Below are 19,351 nucleotides of genomic sequence, written 5' to 3' on the forward strand. Positions count from 1 at the left end.
CTTGTCATCAATAAGACTTATTTGGTCTTTGACATGGTGTCCAGTGCTCACATAGCTTAAACATAACTGATTCTCTATTGCTGCTATCTAAAATATTCTTGATGTTTTAGTTACCCTCAACTGACTTTTGTAAGACTCCCATTCTTGTCTACTTTTCATTTCCTGTATCTTTTATGTCCCTCTTTATTTCCCATTATGAAATATATTTTTTCCACATCACTTAAAATGAGCTTAAAAGTTCACTTTGTCTGATGTTGTTTTGTAGACTAGCTTCACCGAAATCAGGTGGATGTAAAATTTACTGTTCCACAATTGTGATAATCTGTGAGAAACTGTAATCTGCTAATCTCTTTATTCCATTTCCAGAGACCACAGATTCTGCCACATACATTGGCTTGAAAAGGATTATAGATGCAGGGCAACAAATAGTGACATTGGATCACCCTCCAGGGACAAGCAGTCAGAACAAAAGCACCAGTACTTCCCCCACTACAGCTTTCCTTCAGTATTTTATTATTACCTCCAAGAGAGGCAATGACAATGAGGTAATTTTTTCCTTTACTTTGGTTTGTGAAAGCATTTTATGTAATGTTGGAAAATTTTACATAAACTGTTATTCCCCCTTTTTTCCATAGCAACTGAAGTGTTAAACTACGACTGTAACAATTTACTTTCCCTCTGCTGACTCCTTTACTCCTTTCCTGTGATGCTTGCAGTGTGCTTAAGTAAAATTGAACTAGAAGGGCTGCTCTGTTTGTGGGTTCAGTACCCAAGTGACTTTTTAGGTATCAGGCAGAGGCAATTGATAACATGAACACTGACTGTCTAAAATTCCCACCTCCTGTGTGAATTCATTGTTGTCATTCGATTGTAGGTACAGGCAAGACAGTCCCACTGAAGCTCCAAGAAAATACCTGGACAGATGTTGTACCTGGTGTGATTCTACTTTTTGTCCTGTGGTCTTGACAAGGACTTTCATGCAACTGATGTCAGTGCTGCTTGGGTGCTGTATGCAGCTAAAAGAAATCAAATGGGATCGCCCTTCAGCAGCAAACAGTCAGCAAAAGCCCCCTAATTCTGAGTGTCAACTGTGGATTAGCGTTAGTACTCTCACTGCTCAGTCAGAAGCTTCTAAGCTCAGCTTCCACTCCAGAGGTAGGAGGCCCCCAAATTTAGGGGGTAATTTTAATGTAAGTTGCCGTGAAGTTAAACATAGTATGATCGAGCTGGGTGTCAATGGGCAGTCGACCAAACCCACCCGTTTCTCCGCCCAGTGGGCTATGTTAAAATTGCCGCATAAATTTTGTTTGGGCTTTTTACCAGCACACTCCACTGCTCTGCCAACCCTCACTTTGCCTTCTTAAAACAAACATATATACAAACATACGAACTAGCAGCAGCAGTAGGCTATTTGACCCCTCAAGCCTGCTCCGCCACTCTCAAAGATCATGGCTGATCTGTTTGTGGACACAACTCCGCTTTCCTGCTTACCCCCGATACCCTTTGACTCCCTTGTTAGTGAAGAATCTGTCTATCTTTGCCTTAAAAACATTCAATGACCCTGCTTCCACTGCTGTCCAGGGAAGAGAATTCCACAGACTCACGACCCTCAGAGAAAACATTTCTCCTCATCTCTGTCTTAAATGGGAGACCCCATATTTTTAAACTGTTCCCTCTAGTTTTAGTCTCTCCCACAAGGGGAAACATGCTTTCAACGTCTACCCTGTCAAGTCCCCTCAGGATCTGATATATTTCTCCTGCGTTTCGCCAACATGAAATGAAAACACACAAGTCAGCCTTAGTGCAACAACTTTCCCAGTGCTTTATTGCTCAACAGTGAACTATTATTACTTTAGAAAAACCCAAGTGACCCACAAAGTGGCATTACTGACACGGTGGCCTGCACTTCTGGCCACTACTACAGAGTGCTCCCCCTTGGCGGAGGATTGGGGTGGAGGCAGACTCCTCACTTGGGCCTGTCTGGGACTGAGAGGCCCGTGGCGGTCGGCCTCAGCATGGAGGTGCTGGGGGGGGGTATGGTAGCTTCAAAGGCTCCTATACCGGCATCACTGCAGGGGCAGCCTGTGTCACTGGGCATCAGTCTACAGATGCTTCATCCATCGGAGGGGCCAAGGAGGCAGAGGGTGACGATGGAGTCCCGTGAGGGGTGGCCTCTCATCACCATCCACCTTCACTTCAGCCCTTTCACGGTGCCTTTGATCGCTGGAGTGAAGCACCAGCTGGGAAGCAGCTGGCATCCACTCCAAGTTTCATTGCACCATTTGTGCCACTGAGCAGTCAATGCTACAGACTACGACATGCATTCCATGCATGTCAGTGTGCTGTTCCTGCATCCACTCTGAGTGATGCGGCGAGTAACTCACTTCCTGACTCTCCAAAACCAGTCCACCATCTACAAGGCAGAAGTCAGGAGTGTTGTGGAATACTGTCCTCTTGCCTGGATGGGTGCAGCTGCAATACCACTCAGGAAGCTCGACACCATCCAGGACAAAGCAGCCCAATTGATTGGCACCCCATCTACAAACATTCACTCCCTCAATCACCGACGCACAGTGGCAGCAGTGTGTACCATCTGCAAGATGCACTGTAGGAACCCGCCTCGCCTCCTTCGACAGCACCTTCCAAACCCGCGACCTCTACCAGCTAGAAGAACAAGGGCAGCAGATGCTTGGGAACACCACCACCTGCAAGTACCCCTCCAAGTCACACACCATCCTGACTCGAAAATATATTGTTGTTCCTTCACTGTCACTGGGTGAAAATCCTCCCTTCCTAACAGCACTGTGGGCATACCTACCCCACATGGACTGCAGCAGTTCAAGAAGGCAGCTCACCACCACCTTCTCAAGGGCAATAAGGGATGGGCAACAAATGCTGGCCTTGCCAGCAATGCCCACATCCCATAAAAGAATAAAAAAAGGCTCTCCATGAGGTTGTCCACTCTCTCAATGGAGGAGCTCATGCACTCAAAGCACTGAGACATTGTGGAGCACATGAGCTGGATGGACTCCTCCATTCTCATCCAATTGACTATGGAGTGCCTCAGGTAACTCTGACATGTGGGCACACATCTCACACTGGTTCTCCAGGTAGAGCTGCTTGCATTGTGACTCCATAGGATCCTCATCTCCACTCTGTTGAGCATGGCTGTGTCTGTCCTCCATTCTCCAAAGGGGACTGGCCACATCTGACTGTGTCTCCCCTTTATCCGCCTGCTCTGATGTTACGTGTGATTCACCCCGTGTCACCCTCTCTAATAACGTGCGAGGACTCACCGAGGTGCGAGTATATGAGCTGGTGGAGGGTATGCAGGAAAGATATGACAGTGCAGGTTCCGAGGTGTCTTCCTCCTCTAACCACTCAGGATCTTGTTGGCTCTGTGTGGACTCCTGCCCCTCTGCAGCTGGCCCTGTGAGAGACATAAGAGAAGATGGAGAAGAGAGATTGCGACAGTCAACAGATGCTCTCGCTGCTAAAAGCAATGAGATGACAGGTCATGCTTTGACAGCTCATTGCACATGGAGCATTGCCATGCATCCCCAGAACATGGTGATGTTGAGCTATTTTCACCCTGTCTATGACGGACTCTGTTTCTCCATCCCTAGTGTGCCTGTGTCTTGATGATCTGGCCAAGTCAAGGGCCAGCTCCTCAAAGTGTGTCAACTAGCTGTGGTACCCCACCGTCCTGGCGTGCCGTCTCATTCTCCCTGGCGTTCAACTCCTGTTTAGCCTGCAAAATGAATAAAAATGCAGTTAAGACAATACCGCTCTCCCTCACCACTTGTAGCTTTTCATTTGCATACTCTGCTGCAGTTTACACTCCAGCCTCCTGTCCAACATCACCAGGGTTCTGACCTATGCTTATGGGTCATAAGCACACACCTCTCCCATGGTTAGGAGAACTCTATTCAGCCTCAGGATGCCTCTCTCTTTTGCACTCTCGTGTTTGGTGACCAGGAGGTTACCTTTCCAGACCTGAGAAGGTTATTGAAGCATTTCCTGCACTGCACCCAGTTCACCTTCACCACTCCTGTGCTGCTGACCTGGTGAGCCACCTCCAGCCATACCCTCTTGGTGAGCCTTGCAGGCTGGGGCCACTGGCAGGGAACAGGATGTCTCTACGTTCAGTTACTACCTCCAGCAGCATCTCCAGTGAGGTGTCCGAAAAATGGGGGCTGTCCTGGCATGGGGGGGGTCCTCCTTTCTCACTGCACTTTGCTCTGCACCTTCACCAATCGCTTAGGCGATTGGCAACCTCAGCAATGGCTGCTGCCCGCCCTTTAAATCGGGCCCACCGCTGCCTGTGTCCCACTCCTTCCCATGTCTGTCCGCTAATTGGGTGGCAAATGTGACTCTAAGCCAATTAGCTGCTTTACATAACAAAATTGCAATGTGTGCACTTTGTTGACACAGGGCGGGGTTGGGACCTGGAAGTGACCACAATGTCGGAGTCCCGACTCCGGAATGGAAATCCCACCCTTTGAGTGTGTTGAAAACTCCAGGGCAACAAGTGCCCAATGCCATTATGTTATCAGCCCCTCTATCACCCCAGATATTAGTATCTATGCTTGTTATTTTGCACTGTAAGTTGCCACTTATGATTCTCTTGATTCACAACAGCAGGTCTGATCCGGAATAATTCGATGTTCAGAGTCTGGATGGATTTGTGCATTTATTGTTATTTTGACAGCAATATCAGCATTCTCAGGGAGAAGCTTCCCTGCCAGCACTGATTCGAAAAATAATCTTTCTCTTGTTCCCTTGGCAGTTTAGTGGGGAAAGCACCACCCGGTGTGATCCAAGGCTCCTGATTCACATGAAAAAGAAAAATTTAAATATTTCATTACAGGAACTGAGATAATATGATCCTTTTCAACTAAAATTTATCTCCATTTACATCTTCAATGAATGACAAGCCCAATTTCTATGTACATTACGTGGATATGTGGATATACACATATGTGTGTGTGAAGCATGCTTTATTTTTAATCTAATGTCAATACTGCAGCATTAATGTCACTTGGAAGAATATGACTACAATTATCATTGTCAAGCCAGCTTACTCAGAAGGACGGCAATTGCCACCTTGGAGACCATGTGACTTGTAAAATAATATACTTGATCATTATAAATTAGTATTATTAATCGATTTGGATATGCAGCAAAGAGCTGCTATGCAAAAAGGCATCCCTGTGAGTAGCTAATAGTTGCTATTTGATATGGAAGTGAGCAGGCCGAATGATTGGAGAAGCTAGGTAGGGATCGATAATGGCAGTTAAAAGAAATGATAAAAAAACATTCATAATCTGCTTCAGGATCAAAGTCATTGCTCTATACTATGCTGATGTATTGGTGGCTGGAAGGAAGATTGGTCGGTCGTTCCTGTACCAGCGGTTTATGGTGTGTAGGTGGTGCAGAATGGCTGGCATAGCAACAGTCATTGTACTTCAAACTGTGAAGTGCAACGACACAATTCAACATGATGAGTGTTACCTAAATACAAATGAGTATTTATAAAGAGGTGGAGAAATGATAATATTCACAATTGGCAAGAGGAGATACCTACAGTCCACCCAATGTAACCCCACTCTGCGTGTTGTGCCTGTCTTTTGATGAGAGATGAGGATCTGTTTCCCCAGTCTCTGTTTAACTATTAGTAATATTGTTGTTAAGAACCAAGAAACATATGTAACCTTTTGTTTTTAGATTGATTTGGAGCGCTTGAATACATTGCTGGAAAATGGAGCTGATATCAATGCTACTGACAGATATGGACAGGGTGTTTTGCATGGGGTAATGTGAACCTGATGGCATGATTCATTTCAGAGAAAATATTGTCGCCAATATTTTGGATTTAATATTTGTGATTAGTGTAGCTTTTTAACTGTGGCACTAAGTTGTACATCATAATTTGAATAGATAAAAATGCTGCTCATGAGAAATGTTGTCTTTTGCTCATTGATATTTAACATCAAACAACAACAACCTGCATTTATAGAGTACCTTTAATGTATTAAAAGGTCCTAAGGCGAATAAAAAGAGATCTGTGAATTTGTTAATGGAGAGTGATTCAGCAAGTTGAAATCAGAACCCTATGGCCGGAATCTTTACAGTTGCTTCAGAAGCGGTGGGATTTGCCCCGTGGAACTGCTGTGATGACATAGAGGGGGCAGGCGCTCCATCCCCGGATACGGTGTCCGGCGCCACCGTGCAGGTGCAGGTGCCGGCGCCATTTTTTAAAGGGCTTCCAGCCCTTCAGTTCCATTTGAATTTTTAAAGGTACAGGTCTTTAAAAATTAAACTTAAGCCTTTATTAGCAGTTTCAATCCCCTCTCCCACCCACCCAATGACTAATCAATTTATTAGTTGCCCTCTCCCCCAGCAAAATCTCATGAACCCGACCTTCCCCCCACCCCCCACCAAAGCTGAGAATCCTTAATCCCTTCCCACCATCCCCTCCACCAATCACGGTGGTTTTTGCCATTCCCCCCCGCCCTGAAAACTTCACTCCTCTCCCCTCCAGTGTTCTGCCTTGGATCTCTGTCTAGAGATCCGAAGGCACGGGAGTTCCGGCAACTGGCCGGAATATCGGAGCGGGACGGCCATTGCAATGAGGTAAGAACTTATTCATTAATTAGCATATATTTAAATATTTAAATGACATTTCCATCACTGAGCGGTGGGGTGGGGAGGGGGGCCTCCTGGAGTCCTTGACGACGTCGGTAATATGGGGCAGGGCCTTCCTGACATCAAGGCCAGTGGTGGGCCTCTCCTGGAGGTATTTTCCCCCTCCTCCCCCACAATAACTCCTGACGTCGGGGGGGTGGGGGGTGCGCAGGCTGGGGGTAAAATCCAGCCCTATCTATCACTTTTAAAGTGTGGTTGTCAATAATTGTGGATAATTGCTTTTCTACAAGTATTTTGGGAAATCTATCCTTGACGAATAAAAATAGTTTCCCCTGCTTTATACTAGATAAATCTTGACATCACTCCTACAATGTAGCCTTGACACCATATGTATGCTCATTATTCACTGACATTTATGACAATGGCATGTAAACGTGGCATTTAGCAATATGTTGAATAAAATACATTATTCTTTCAGACAAATCTGATTTGAGAAGAGTCAAACTAAATCCTTCAAAGTCTTACAATAGTAACAGGAAAAGACCTATTGATAACACCATCAGCTTCATAAACTGATTTTAGACTGCCAAGAGAGTCTGCTCGTTTAGTGTTCCTAAAATAGCACTTGCTCAACGGTCTAACTACATTTCATATCTCTGTCAATAGGCGGCCCGAACATGGCACCCTGATGTTGCCAGGTTTTTGATTGAGAGGCATGCTGATGTTAACACGCCTGATAACTATGGTGTAACCCCACTGCACGTGGCTGCAGCAATAGATTATCCTGAAATGGTTGACTTTCTTCTGGACTGTGATGGTAAGATAAATGTTTGCACAAGTAGCTATAATGTGACAGCGGAGCTGCACAAGATTATTAAAGAAAGAACGACTAGCATTTATATAGCACCTTCCATGACCATCAGGTGTCCCAAAGTGCTTTACAGCCAATAAAATTTTTTTTGGAGTGTAGTCACTTCTGTAATGTGAGAACTGTGGCAGCCAATTTATACACAGCAAATTCCCACAAACAGCAATGTGATAATGACCAGATAATCTGTTCTTGTGATGTTAATTGAGGGATAAACATTGGCAGGATAACCTCCCTGCTCTTCCAAATGGTGCCATTTTACATCCACCTGAGGAAGCAGATGGGTTCAACATCTCCTCCAAAAGACAATACCTCCAACGGTGCAGCACTCCCTCAGTACACTGGAGCGTCAGCCTTCATTGTCGTGTTCAAGTCCTGCAGTAGGACTATGAACCTACAAATTTCCAACTCAAAGGTTACCAACTGAGCCTCAGCTGACATTACATATGAACATACATATGAACTAGGAGCAGCTATTCGGCCCCTCGAGCCTGCTTTGCCATACTATAAGATCACGGTTGATATGTAAGTGGACTCAACTCCACTTTCCTGCCTACCCCCAATACCCTTTGACTCCCTTGTTTGTCAAGAATCTGTCCAATTCTGCCTTAAAAACATTCAATGACCTTGCCTGCACCTCTGTCCACAGACTCACGACCCTCTGAAAGAAAAAGTTTCTCCTCTTCTCGGTTTTAAATGGGAGTCTCCTTATTTTTAAACTGTGCCCCCTAGTTTTAGTCTCTCCCACAAGGGGAAACATCCTTTCAACATCTGCCCTGTCAAGTCCCCTCAGGATCTTATATGTTTCAATAAGATCACTTCTCATCCTTCTAAACTCCAATGAATACAGACCCAACCTGTCCACCCTTTTGCCACAAGATAACTCTCTCATTCCAAGATGTAAAACTTCATGACTCTATGAACCTTCTCAGAACGGCATCCAACCCAATTATATCCTTTCTTAAGTAAGAAGACCAAAACTGTCTACTATACTCTAGGTGTGGTCTCACCAATGCCCTTTACAACTGTAGCAAAACATCTCCACTTTTATATTCCATTTCCTTTGCAATAAATGACATTGCATCTGTCGTCTTAATCACTTGCTGTACCTGCATACTAATACTTTGTGTTTCGTGTACTAGGACACCTAGATCCCTCTGCATCTCAGAGTTTGGCAATCTCTCTCCATTTAAATAATATGTTGCTTTTCTATTTTTCCAGCCAAAGTGGACAAGTTCATACTTTCCTACATTATACTCCATATGACAAATCTTCACCCACTCACTTAACCAATCTATATGCCTTTGCAGGCTCCTTATGTCCTCTTCACAATTTACTTTCCTACCTATCTTTCTGTCATCAGCAAATTTAGCAACCATACATTCCGTCCCTTCATCCAAGTAATTGATACAGATTGTAACTAGTTAAGACGCCAGCATTGATCCCTGGAACACTCCACTAGTTACAGCTTACCAACCCGAAAACAACCCATTTATGCCTACTCTCTGTTTCCTGTTAGCTAATCAATCCTCTTCCCATGCTAATATGTTACCCCCTACACCATGAGCTCGTATTTTGTTTAGTAACCTTTGATGTGGCACCTTGTCAAATGTCTTCTGGAAATCCAAGTACACCACATCCACAGGTTCCCCTTTATCCATTGTTACTTCCTCAAAGAACTCTAATAAATTAGTCAAACACAATTTCCCTTTCAAAAAACCATGTTGATTGCAATTGATATTTTCTAAATGACCGACTATAACCTCCTTAATAATAGATTTCAGCATTTTCCCTATGACAAATGTTAAGCTAACTGGCCTGTAGTTTTCTGCTTTCTGTTTCCCTCCTCTCCTGAGTAGCAGAGTTACATTTGCTATTTTCAAATTTGATGGGACCTTTCCACAATCTAGGGAATTTGGAAAATTAAAACCAATACATGCACGATCTCAGCAGTCACTTCTTTGAAGATCCTCGGATGGAATCCATCAGAACCTGGGGACTTGTCAGCTTTTAGTTTGAATAATTTTCCCTAGTGATGGTAATTGTGTCAAGTTCCTCCCTCCCTTTCAACTGTTGATTCACAATTATTTCAGAGATGTTATTTGTATCCTCTACAGTGGAGACAGATGCAAAAAATCTGTTCAGTTCCTCCACCATTTCCTTATTTTCCATTATTAACTCCCCAGACTCAATCACGAGAGGACCAACACTCACTTTACTTACTCTTTTCCTTTTTAAATACCGGTAGAAGCTCTTACTATCCATTTTTATATTTCTAGCGAGCTTTTTCTCGTCCTCTAACTTCTCTCTCATTATTCTTTTAGTCATTCTTTGTTGTTTTTTATCTTCTGACCTGCCACTACTCTTCCCTAAGTTGTACTCATTTTCTTTCAAGTTGATACTATCTTTGCTTCCTTAGTTAGCCACAGATGGTGTGTCCTTCTGGATTGTATCTTTGCTGAGTGTTATGAAATATCTCCTTAAATGTCTGCCATTGCATCTCTGTTGACCAATCCCTTAACCTAACTTCCCAGTTTACTTTAGCCAGCTCTGTCTACAAACCCTCATAATTACCCTTATTTAAATTTAAAACACTAGTCTTAGATCCACTCTTCTCACCCTCAAACTGAATGCAAAATAAAATCAAGTTGTGATCACTGCTATCTAGGGGCACCTTTACTTCTTCTTCTTTGGCCTCCTTGTCTCAAGACACACTGGGTAAGCACCTGGAGGTGGTCAGTAGTTTATGGAGCAGCGCCTGGAGTGGCTATAAAGGCCAATACTAGAGTGACAGACTCTTCCACAGGTGCTGCAGATAAAATTGGTTGTCAGGGCTGTTTCGCAGTTGGCTCTTCCCTTGCGCTTCTGTCTTTTTTCCTGCCAACTGCTAAGAATGCAAAATAAAATCAAGTTGTGATCACTGCTATCTAGGGGCGCCTTTACTATGAGGTCATTAATTAATCCTGTCTCATTGCACAGTATCAGATCTAGAGTGGCCTGCTCTCTGGTTGGTTCTAGAATGTCCTACTCTAAGAAACTGCCCCAAAAATACTCCATGAACTCATTTTCCAATTTGCTACCTTTGCCAATCTGATACATCAATCTATCTGTAGATTAAAATCACCCATGTTTATTGCTGCACTTTTCTCACAAGCCTCCATTATTTCCTCCAGTATACCCCATCCTACAGTTTGGTTGCTACTAGGAGGCCTACAAACTACTCTCACAAATGATTTTCTACATTTATTATTTCTTATCTCTATCCAAATTGGTTCTACATCTTGATATTTAGAAGTAAGCTCACCTCTTTCTATTGTATTAGTGTCATCCTTAATTAAGAGCTACCCCTCCACCTCTCCCTCGTTTTTTATCCTTCCGAGATGCCATGTATCCTTGAATATTGAGGTCCCAGCCTTTGTCATCTTGCACCACGTCTCTACAATGGCAATAAGATCATATATATTTATTTCTATTTGAGCTATCAATTCATTTGTCTTGTTACGAATGCTATGCACATTCAAATACAGAGCTTTTAGTTCTTTTTACTACTTAGACAACCTCTAGCCTAAGCTGCTTGCACACTCTTAATTTTGTACATTCTGTCCCTTCCTGCCACACTCTGATTATTATTTCCCTTAATGCTACTTTGCTCTCTTGCCTTGTCCTCTCTCTTTAATTTATCATACCTTCCCTCACCCGATCACTCGCCCCCACTGTTTAGTTTAAAGCCCTCTCCACCACCCTAGTTATATGACTCGCCAGAACACTGGTCCCAGCACAGACATTGGGAAAAGAGGAAATCTCCTCACATTTCTCTTGTCAACTCTCTTTAACCTGTCATTCACATCATCATAAATATATGTATACTGGTTGGGGCATGTTGATCCAGCTGTTTCATTATTGAATTCACGGTGTCCTGGGGCTACAGTACTGCAGCTGTTCACACATAGTGAAGGCCTTACCCTATCTGCCACCTCTGGACGTTAGCTGAGGGAATTTCAGTTGGACGGTGCCCTAAATAGGACCCATGGGTCCTGATGTCCATTCCATTGTGTAAGGACAACCAGATCAGAGGAATCATGAAGTACAGGCCAGCTTACTATCCATAATCATTGCATGCTGATGTGCCTTACAAATTTATGCTTGCAAAGGGCCAATTGTGCAGTACGCAGATACCCTGGGCTGGATTTTATAAACTCGCCGCCGGTCTCAACAGTGAGCTCCAAAAATGAGGGTCCGCCCACCCGGACTGCACGTCGCTGAGCCGCTGCAAATTTCAGCACAGCGGCTCATTTAAATGGCCGAGCGGGCTGCCCTCCCCACCCCCCACCCCCGCCACCGATGATGTGGAGGGGGCAGGCGATCCGTCCCTGGCCATGGAGTCAGGTGCCACTACCATTTTTAAAGGGCTTCGAGCCCCACATGACAATTTACATTTTTAAAGAGATATTTAATTCAAATTCATTAAAAACAATTAAATAAATGTTTGTAGTCCCTCTGCTACCTGCCCCAATACCCATACAATTCATTCCTTGCCCTCTCCCACCAGCAAAATACTTACCTTGTGTACCTGACCTTCCGTCCCCCCCTCCCCAAAGTTCATAAACTTTTAACTTCACCCCTTTCCACCATCCCCGACACCAATTGGATTAGTTTGACCGTGCTCCCCCACCTCCCGCACTGAAATACTTATCTGCGCCGTCCTCCCCACCAGTGTCCTGCATCGGATCTCTGAACGGATATCCAAAGGCGCGGAAGTGTCAGTCACCGTTAGCAATATCACTGTGGAGCAGACGGTGGGAGTGGCAAAGTAATTAATTCATTAACTTTAATACATTTACATATTTAAATTTTGTTCCCATTGCCGAGCAGCGGGTGGGGGGGGCGGTGGCTGCTGCCACGAGGCCTCGCCGCCGCCAGCAATAATTGGCCGGGCTTTCCTGGCGTCGAGGCCCATGGCAGGCCCCTCCCAGAAGCATTTTATGGCCCCCCCCCCCCTCCATGACCCCTGTCGTCAGGGAGGGGGGCTGCAAAATCCAGCCCCCTGTGTTGGCTGCATGCCTGGTGTTTGTCCCTTGATACATTTCATGGGTCACAGAGTAGATGCATTGAAGTTACAGCAGCACCAAGTGCAGTACTAAAATATGGCCATTCCTGTGCATTTGGAAAATTTGTGTACAACTACCAGAGTGCTGTGCATTCTCCTTCCTTGATGTTGCACAGCTTACCTTGAAATATTGCTAACATCAGGCAGTATTTTAAAATTAAGCAAAGTATCCTTACCTTGGCAGCCTTCCAGAGACTATCACTTCCTCACCACTATCCAAGAACTGATCCATGGAAACAACATTCTTTCTTTCTACTATATCCTCTTATGCTGCCCTCACATTACTTTCCAAGGAGTGATGACTAACCTTATCTCCAGCCACTTCTACCCCTGAGGCAGCAGTACAGCTTAAAGATAACCAGGAACCCTTTAAGAGCTGCTGTGGATAATGTGCCTCTTCACTTCATGTGCTGGCCATGGTATGATATCATGCAAAGAAGTTGACTTTGCATTCTAGTGTGAAGTCTGCTCATAGGTACATGCAGCAATCCCAAAGAGCACTTCATCATCAGACCTCGGATCTGACAGCAGCTTAAAGGGTGGATTTGGCAGAGGTCTGGGAGTAAGATGCTTAAACACCTTGGTGGTCTTGGTTTTTCCCCTGTGACATGAAACAGGCTCAAAGTGAATCAGATGGCCATGTCCAATTTTCTTTTCATGCTACAGGCAAAGAGTTATATCACATCCACCTCTTGTCTAGGGGATGATGTGTGGTCCAGAGAGACTTATGCAGGATTACACTGTAGAAAATCCAATGCAAAAACAAAATTCATTGGATTATCTTCAAGTGGATAATTAACTTCATCAGAAATCAATGACACAGATATTTTTCATTTTAAGTCCTGTTTATATGGCTTCACCTTTACTCCTGGCCCATATTGGATGCAAGAGCTGATTAACTTTTCAGTGCTCATCTAAGTGCCAATCTACAGCCCACTGAAAAGAGCTCATCTCCTCTTCCCACACCCCCCTCCTCTGGCTAAGCACTGCTAAAACTCATTCTAACTCTCTAGTAGGACTAAGGTAACAGGCCTGGTATAAACTGATACATAATTAATTGTAATGTGGTTATATGCTATGGACCTTTTTAAAAATTATACATCATTTATATGGAAAAGCAATGACATTGCAATGTTTTTAGTGGTTTTACTGACCAAAACATTAATTTCAATTTGCTTTTCTGCTTTTAGTAAGCTTTTTATATTGTATGAAAGTGATGGGGTATAAATTCCGTCTTAAGCAGGTGATAATGAATCAACCGTTATTATATGCCCTGTTCGATATTGAGTTCCACTGACGAATTTCTACCCCAGTGTGTGGATTACAACTTTCTCTAGGTTTTTATAATATGTAGTCCAGGGGCGTCAAGGGTGGGTTAGGAGATGGTGAAATCCATACAATAGGGTGATCTTGACAATACAATAGGGTGTTGCCAGTTGGTCAGTAGAGAAAGAATCAGTGATTTTTATGCTGGTGCACCAATACACTGGCTTTTCTGCTACGTAGAATAAAGTATTGTGCTAAAATAAAGTGATCAGTAGGGTGAGAACAAAACATAGCCACAACGCAGTAACCTAAATATCACAGGATTGCATATCACTGTCATCTTCCTTTTATAGTGGACATTGAAGCGAAGACGTCTGGAATGATGCAGACGCCAGTACACTATGCGGCTAAGTACGATGCTGCTGATTCCCTGCACTGCCTGTTGAAACATAATGCTAACATAAAGGCTCGTGACTACAAACAGCGAACCCCTCTGCAACTGGCAACAGAGCTTGGTAAGATTCATGATTTGTTTTTATTAGATTGGCACCTCAGGTGTGATCTTTCCCTTGCCTGCCATCACTGGACATACTGTGGGTTCTGTTTGCCACAAGTACACTGCCACGTTAAAATATTTATTTTCTTATCAATTTCATTTGATCTGAGGATCTGGGTCTTCACACTTTGCAGGAGCTATGATTTACCTGCTGCTTGGGGCATCACCTGAAACTGCTCCGTCTTCCACAGCACACAGTTGTGCTATTAACGGCACTGCTGAGTTTGTGCTTCAAAGGTTCCATGTTCTTTAAACTCCCTGACATTAGATACAACCTCGAGAAAAATCCTCAATTTTTTTTAAATTTGAGCAGCAGTGGAACGTGAGGCCTTAAGAAGCAAAATAAATAAACTTTATGTTCTATCCCTTTGTCTCTACACCCAAAACAGTTTGCTTACCCCTTTATTAGTGTTGCACATTATATCAATGACTTCAACATTCCTCTCAATCATTGCATTCTGTAGTTTACTATCATTCATTTTATATTCCCACAAATTATTCCTCTTTCCCCATCCCCTCATCTGCCCTGTCTCCTCATCTTGGACTTGTTTGCAGTAAATTACACCTGGCATTTGCATTTGTCAGCCCATTTTCCCCAATCTATCCAAATCCATCTCTATTTGGTCCATTTGGCTCCTGTTATTTGCAGCCTGCACCGTGTACATTAATGGCCAATAAGGATGCTAGCGTTAAAGAAAGTTGTATTACACATGCTGCCTGATGTGCACTAAAGTATGCAGTGTGTGTGAATGCATAAAAAGCACTATAATATCTGGTATAATATAGAAGTGTAAAAAAGGCATCACTGATCACATCCCCCAGTTTGTAGGTCATGAAGAGCTGCATTAGGATGTAATTTTGTGGACTAGTTTTAGCATAATGCAATTATTAATGGTGCCAACTCTTGAGAAAAATTAATTGGAATGAGAGTCTGTGCATATTTTCAATAGCTAACTCAAGCTGGTGGAGTGGAAGGAGGGGGGATGTCCTGAGGATTGGGATGGATTGAATTGTAAATATACTGCAGCATTTTCTGTTTCTACCTAAAGTTCCTGCCTTCACCAAATCATTCTCTTTTATGATGTTCCCTTTCAGATCGATCTGAGTCAGCTCGATTGCTACTGCAGTTTCAAGCAGATGCAGGAGTTCATGATAATACAGGACAATTATGTCTGACATTGATGGCTGCAAACATGTCTCAACTTGTGAGTAAATAGAAGTATTAATTGTAATGTTCACATTCATATCAAAAGGCATAATAGAGTGCCTGATACTGCTCCACTCTATTTGAGTGATTTTCTACAACCATACATCTCCCTATGCACCTTTACTCCTCTGCAATGAGATGACCGTTCATCCCCCTCCTTCCACTCCACCAACTGAGGCTGATCTTTCAGCTCTATAATGCTCTGCTCTGGAATTCTCTCCCAAAACATTCACCTACCTGCCCCCACCATCCCACTGCCCACTTGCCTTCCAAATGTCTCCTAAAAATCCGTCATTTTGAGTGTGCTTTTGTGCTCCCCAACTAAATTTCCCACTTTATTCTTCCCAATTGCCACCTTTATCTTTTACATGAGGAGTAAATCAATGTAAATTGTTGCTGTTGTATGATTCCATTATATGGTTTGGCACTGAGACATACAGTTCAAGAAGGCACCAAGTTTGGTCCTCTGCTCTGTGCTGAGTTAGGCTGGCGCGTGAAGTATGTCAGTGTACCTAAGGTAGAGGAGGAGAAAGGGAGCCAGGGTTGCTGCTCCTACTTGTTGTCCACTGATCCTTGCTATTAGATGTAAACATGTAGAATAGCCAACTAAAGGCCACAATCTGAGTGCACAAGACGAATGGAACCTTGGCTAAAGTACCTGAGGGCTACCAGCACCTAAGAAATTGTACTCTGACCTAAGTCACCACCTTCATGAAAGGAAGGGAAGAAGGGAGAAGGTTGGAAGGACTTATATAATCTCAGAATGTATGATGAATGAAGTATCTTTTTTCCTGAATCCCGTAGGCATATACGGCCTTGGATCAGTTCCTCATTAAGGACAGAGCTAACCGAAAACAGTACTTCATGCTGAACCTTCTGATACCACAACCGTCAGGTGAGGTGACTCATCAGTTAAATGAATGTGTTGTTTTACTGTTTGACTCACATAAACAGGCTGAGCCTCAGCTGAGTACTGAGGACCCATGTGCAAATATTTTGGATCTAAGACTTGCACAATTATCAAGGGACATCTGATTGGGTATTAATCTAACTTGTTCTGTAATCAGGCCTTTTGTCATATGGCAGGCCTCTGATTCAAGTTCTACCTGCATAATTATCATAAACCTTTTCTTAACTCTTTACAAGTTTAGATGAAGTGAGTGAGCTAACTAGTACTGCCTAAACTGTTAATTTGAAACACAATTTGTTAGTGGACATCACAGTCCATGTGCTGTGCTGCTAGTCCAGAAATATCTCTGTTGCTCTTCTTTGAATCCTTTCTAGTGGATCTTTCCGAGATAAGGTGCATAAAATTGCACACAAATTTTCAAAGTAGCTTCATCAGAGATTTGGAATAACTAGTGTTGACTGAGATGCAGTCAAGATTCAGCAGTTCCAAATCTTCTTGTCTAACTTTACTAATGACCCTTTGTGTTGCTATTTGTGACCTGTGAATCTTTGTTTTGATTGCTCCTCACTTCACCATTATAATTTAGTTTCAGCTCATTTTGTTTCAAAATCGGTCTGGGTCGGGCCATCCTAACTTGGATTACAATTTAGTGGTACAGCTACTTTAACAAGTTATACTTGAGTGTGTCCTAGTTGAACGAGGCTTGCCTAGCTCTGCATTTGACCAACCTACTTCAAAGGAGGACCTCTTCATTTAAGTTGCCTTCCAAGACTGGTGGGTCCTGCATGGACGGTTTATTTTGTTAAGAGGCACTTAGTTGTGTCCCATTGTGGCTAGGCAAGAGTGACATTGTGTTTACACTGCCTGTTACAAATTAGGACTACTTTGTTAACTTACTTCTGTGATCAGTGGGTAGAATTTTTGTATTGATTTTCCTACTTTCATTTAATTTGCTTACTTAAGTTTTAAAAATTTATTTTGTTTGAGAAGTCCTTGTAATTTTAATGGTTTTACCCGTTAAAAGGAGGTGCTTAATGTACCCTGGTGAGGTAGAGCAATTTCCCAAACTCTCAGTGTTGTTGACTTATCTGAAAAGGATTTCTTCATCTTATTCTCTTTCTGCAGCACTCACATAGAATTCCCCTTTGTGAGGTCAAACGTGCAAATTGCTCCGAGGATTTGTGTGCTGCTTCCAAGACAAACAATAGGAAGACCATGGATGAGAAGGACTTAGATTCCAGTTTAGGTTTTAAACCCTCCATTCCTCCTTTTAAGGAAATGCCTCTCCGATAATCCAATTGTAATCGGGAATCTTCCATGCTTGGAAAAACACCAAAAGGATGGAAGATAATGCAAAATGCTGGGTCTTACAACATATTGGAGAGTTTGTCTAGTGCTAAACTGGGCTATGCAGAGAAGGAAGGTACCTAGTTTAATCCTCAGTCTGTACGAAGTTAGGGACACTACAATTGTCCTAAGCATCCCTGAGAAGGGAAATTCACTCAGGGTTCTTGCTGCTGATGGGTTTTTTTATTCGTTCATGGGATGTGGGCGTCGCTGGCTAAGGCAGCATTTATTTCCCATCCCTAATTGCCTTTGAGAAGGTGGTGGTGAGCTGCCTTCTTGAACCCCTGTAGTCCATGTGGGGTAGGTACACCCACAGTGCTGTTAGGGAGGGAGTTCCAGAATTTTGACCAAGCTACAGTGAAGGAATGGCGATATAGTTCCAAGTCAGGATGGTATGTGGCTTGGAGGGGAACTTGCAGGTGTGGTGTTCCCATGCATTTTCTGCCCTTGTCCTTCTAGGTGGTAGAGGTCTTGGGTTTGGAAGATGCTGTGAAGGCGCCTTGGTGAGTTGCTGCAGTGCATCTTGTAGATGGTACACACTGCTCCACTGTGCATAGGTGGTGAAGGAAGTGAATGTTGAAGGTGGTAGATGGGGTGCCAGTCAAGTGAGCTGCTTTGCCCTGGGTGATGTCGAGCTACTTGAGTGGTGTTGCAGCTCCACCCGTCCAGGCTGCTTCAGTATCTGAGGAGTCGCAAGTGGTGCTGACCATAGTGCAATCATCAGCAAATTTTCCCACTTCTGACTTTATGGTGGAGGGAAGGTCATTGATGAAGCAGCTGAAGATGTTTGGGCTTAGGACACTACCCTGAGGAACTCCTGCAGTGATATCCTGCAACGGAGATGATTGACCTCCAACAACCACAACCATCTTCTCACTCCAACCAATGGAGAGTTTTCCCCTGATTCCCATTGACTCCAGATTTACTAGGGCTCCTTGATGCCATACTTGGTCAAATGCTGCCTTGATGTCAAGGGCGGTCACTCTTACCTCACCTCCGGAGTTCAGCTCTTTTGTCCATATTTGGACCGAGGCTGTAATGAGGTCAGGAGCTGAGTGGCCGTGCCAGAACCCAAAGTGAGTGTCAGTGAGCAGGTTGTTGCTGAGCAAGTGCCGCTTGATAACACTGTCGATGACACCTTCTATCACTTTACTGATGATCAAGAGTAGACTGATGGGACGGTAAGTGGCTGGGTTGGATTTGTCCTTTTTGTGTACAATACTTAGCTGGGCAATTTTCCACATTGCCAGGTAAATGTCAGTGTTGTAGCTATACTGGAACAGCTTGGTTAGGGGCGTGGCCAATTCTGGAGCACAAGTCTTCAGTACTATTGCCAGAATGTTGTCAGGGCCCGTAGCCTTTGCAGTATCCAGTGCCTTCAGCCATTTCTTGATGTCACGCGGAGTGGATTGAATTGGCTGAAGACTGGCATCTGTGATGAT

The 19,351-nt window shown here is 43.7% G+C and overlaps 1 protein-coding gene across 1 annotated transcript in view; it reads left to right on the forward strand.

The window, feature by feature from the left end:
- Window positions 1-5,289: 5,289 nt before the first annotated feature.
- The window catches only part of LOC137370301 (uncharacterized), a 138,269-nt gene continuing 124,207 nt past the window's right edge, over window positions 5,290-19,351 (forward strand). Inside the window, exons 1-7 of the mRNA XM_068032680.1 lie at window positions 5,290-5,421; window positions 5,728-5,814; window positions 7,315-7,459; window positions 12,310-12,318; window positions 14,243-14,404; window positions 15,541-15,650; window positions 16,457-16,547. Coding sequence (XP_067888781.1) covers window positions 5,290-5,421; window positions 5,728-5,814; window positions 7,315-7,459; window positions 12,310-12,318; window positions 14,243-14,404; window positions 15,541-15,650; window positions 16,457-16,547 — 736 coding nt within the window. The remainder of the gene's footprint in view (window positions 5,422-5,727; window positions 5,815-7,314; window positions 7,460-12,309; window positions 12,319-14,242; window positions 14,405-15,540; window positions 15,651-16,456; window positions 16,548-19,351) is intronic.

Source organism: Heterodontus francisci, chromosome 5 (genome assembly GCF_036365525.1).
Source record: "Heterodontus francisci isolate sHetFra1 chromosome 5, sHetFra1.hap1, whole genome shotgun sequence".
Classification (NCBI taxonomy): domain Eukaryota; kingdom Metazoa; phylum Chordata; class Chondrichthyes; order Heterodontiformes; family Heterodontidae; genus Heterodontus; species Heterodontus francisci.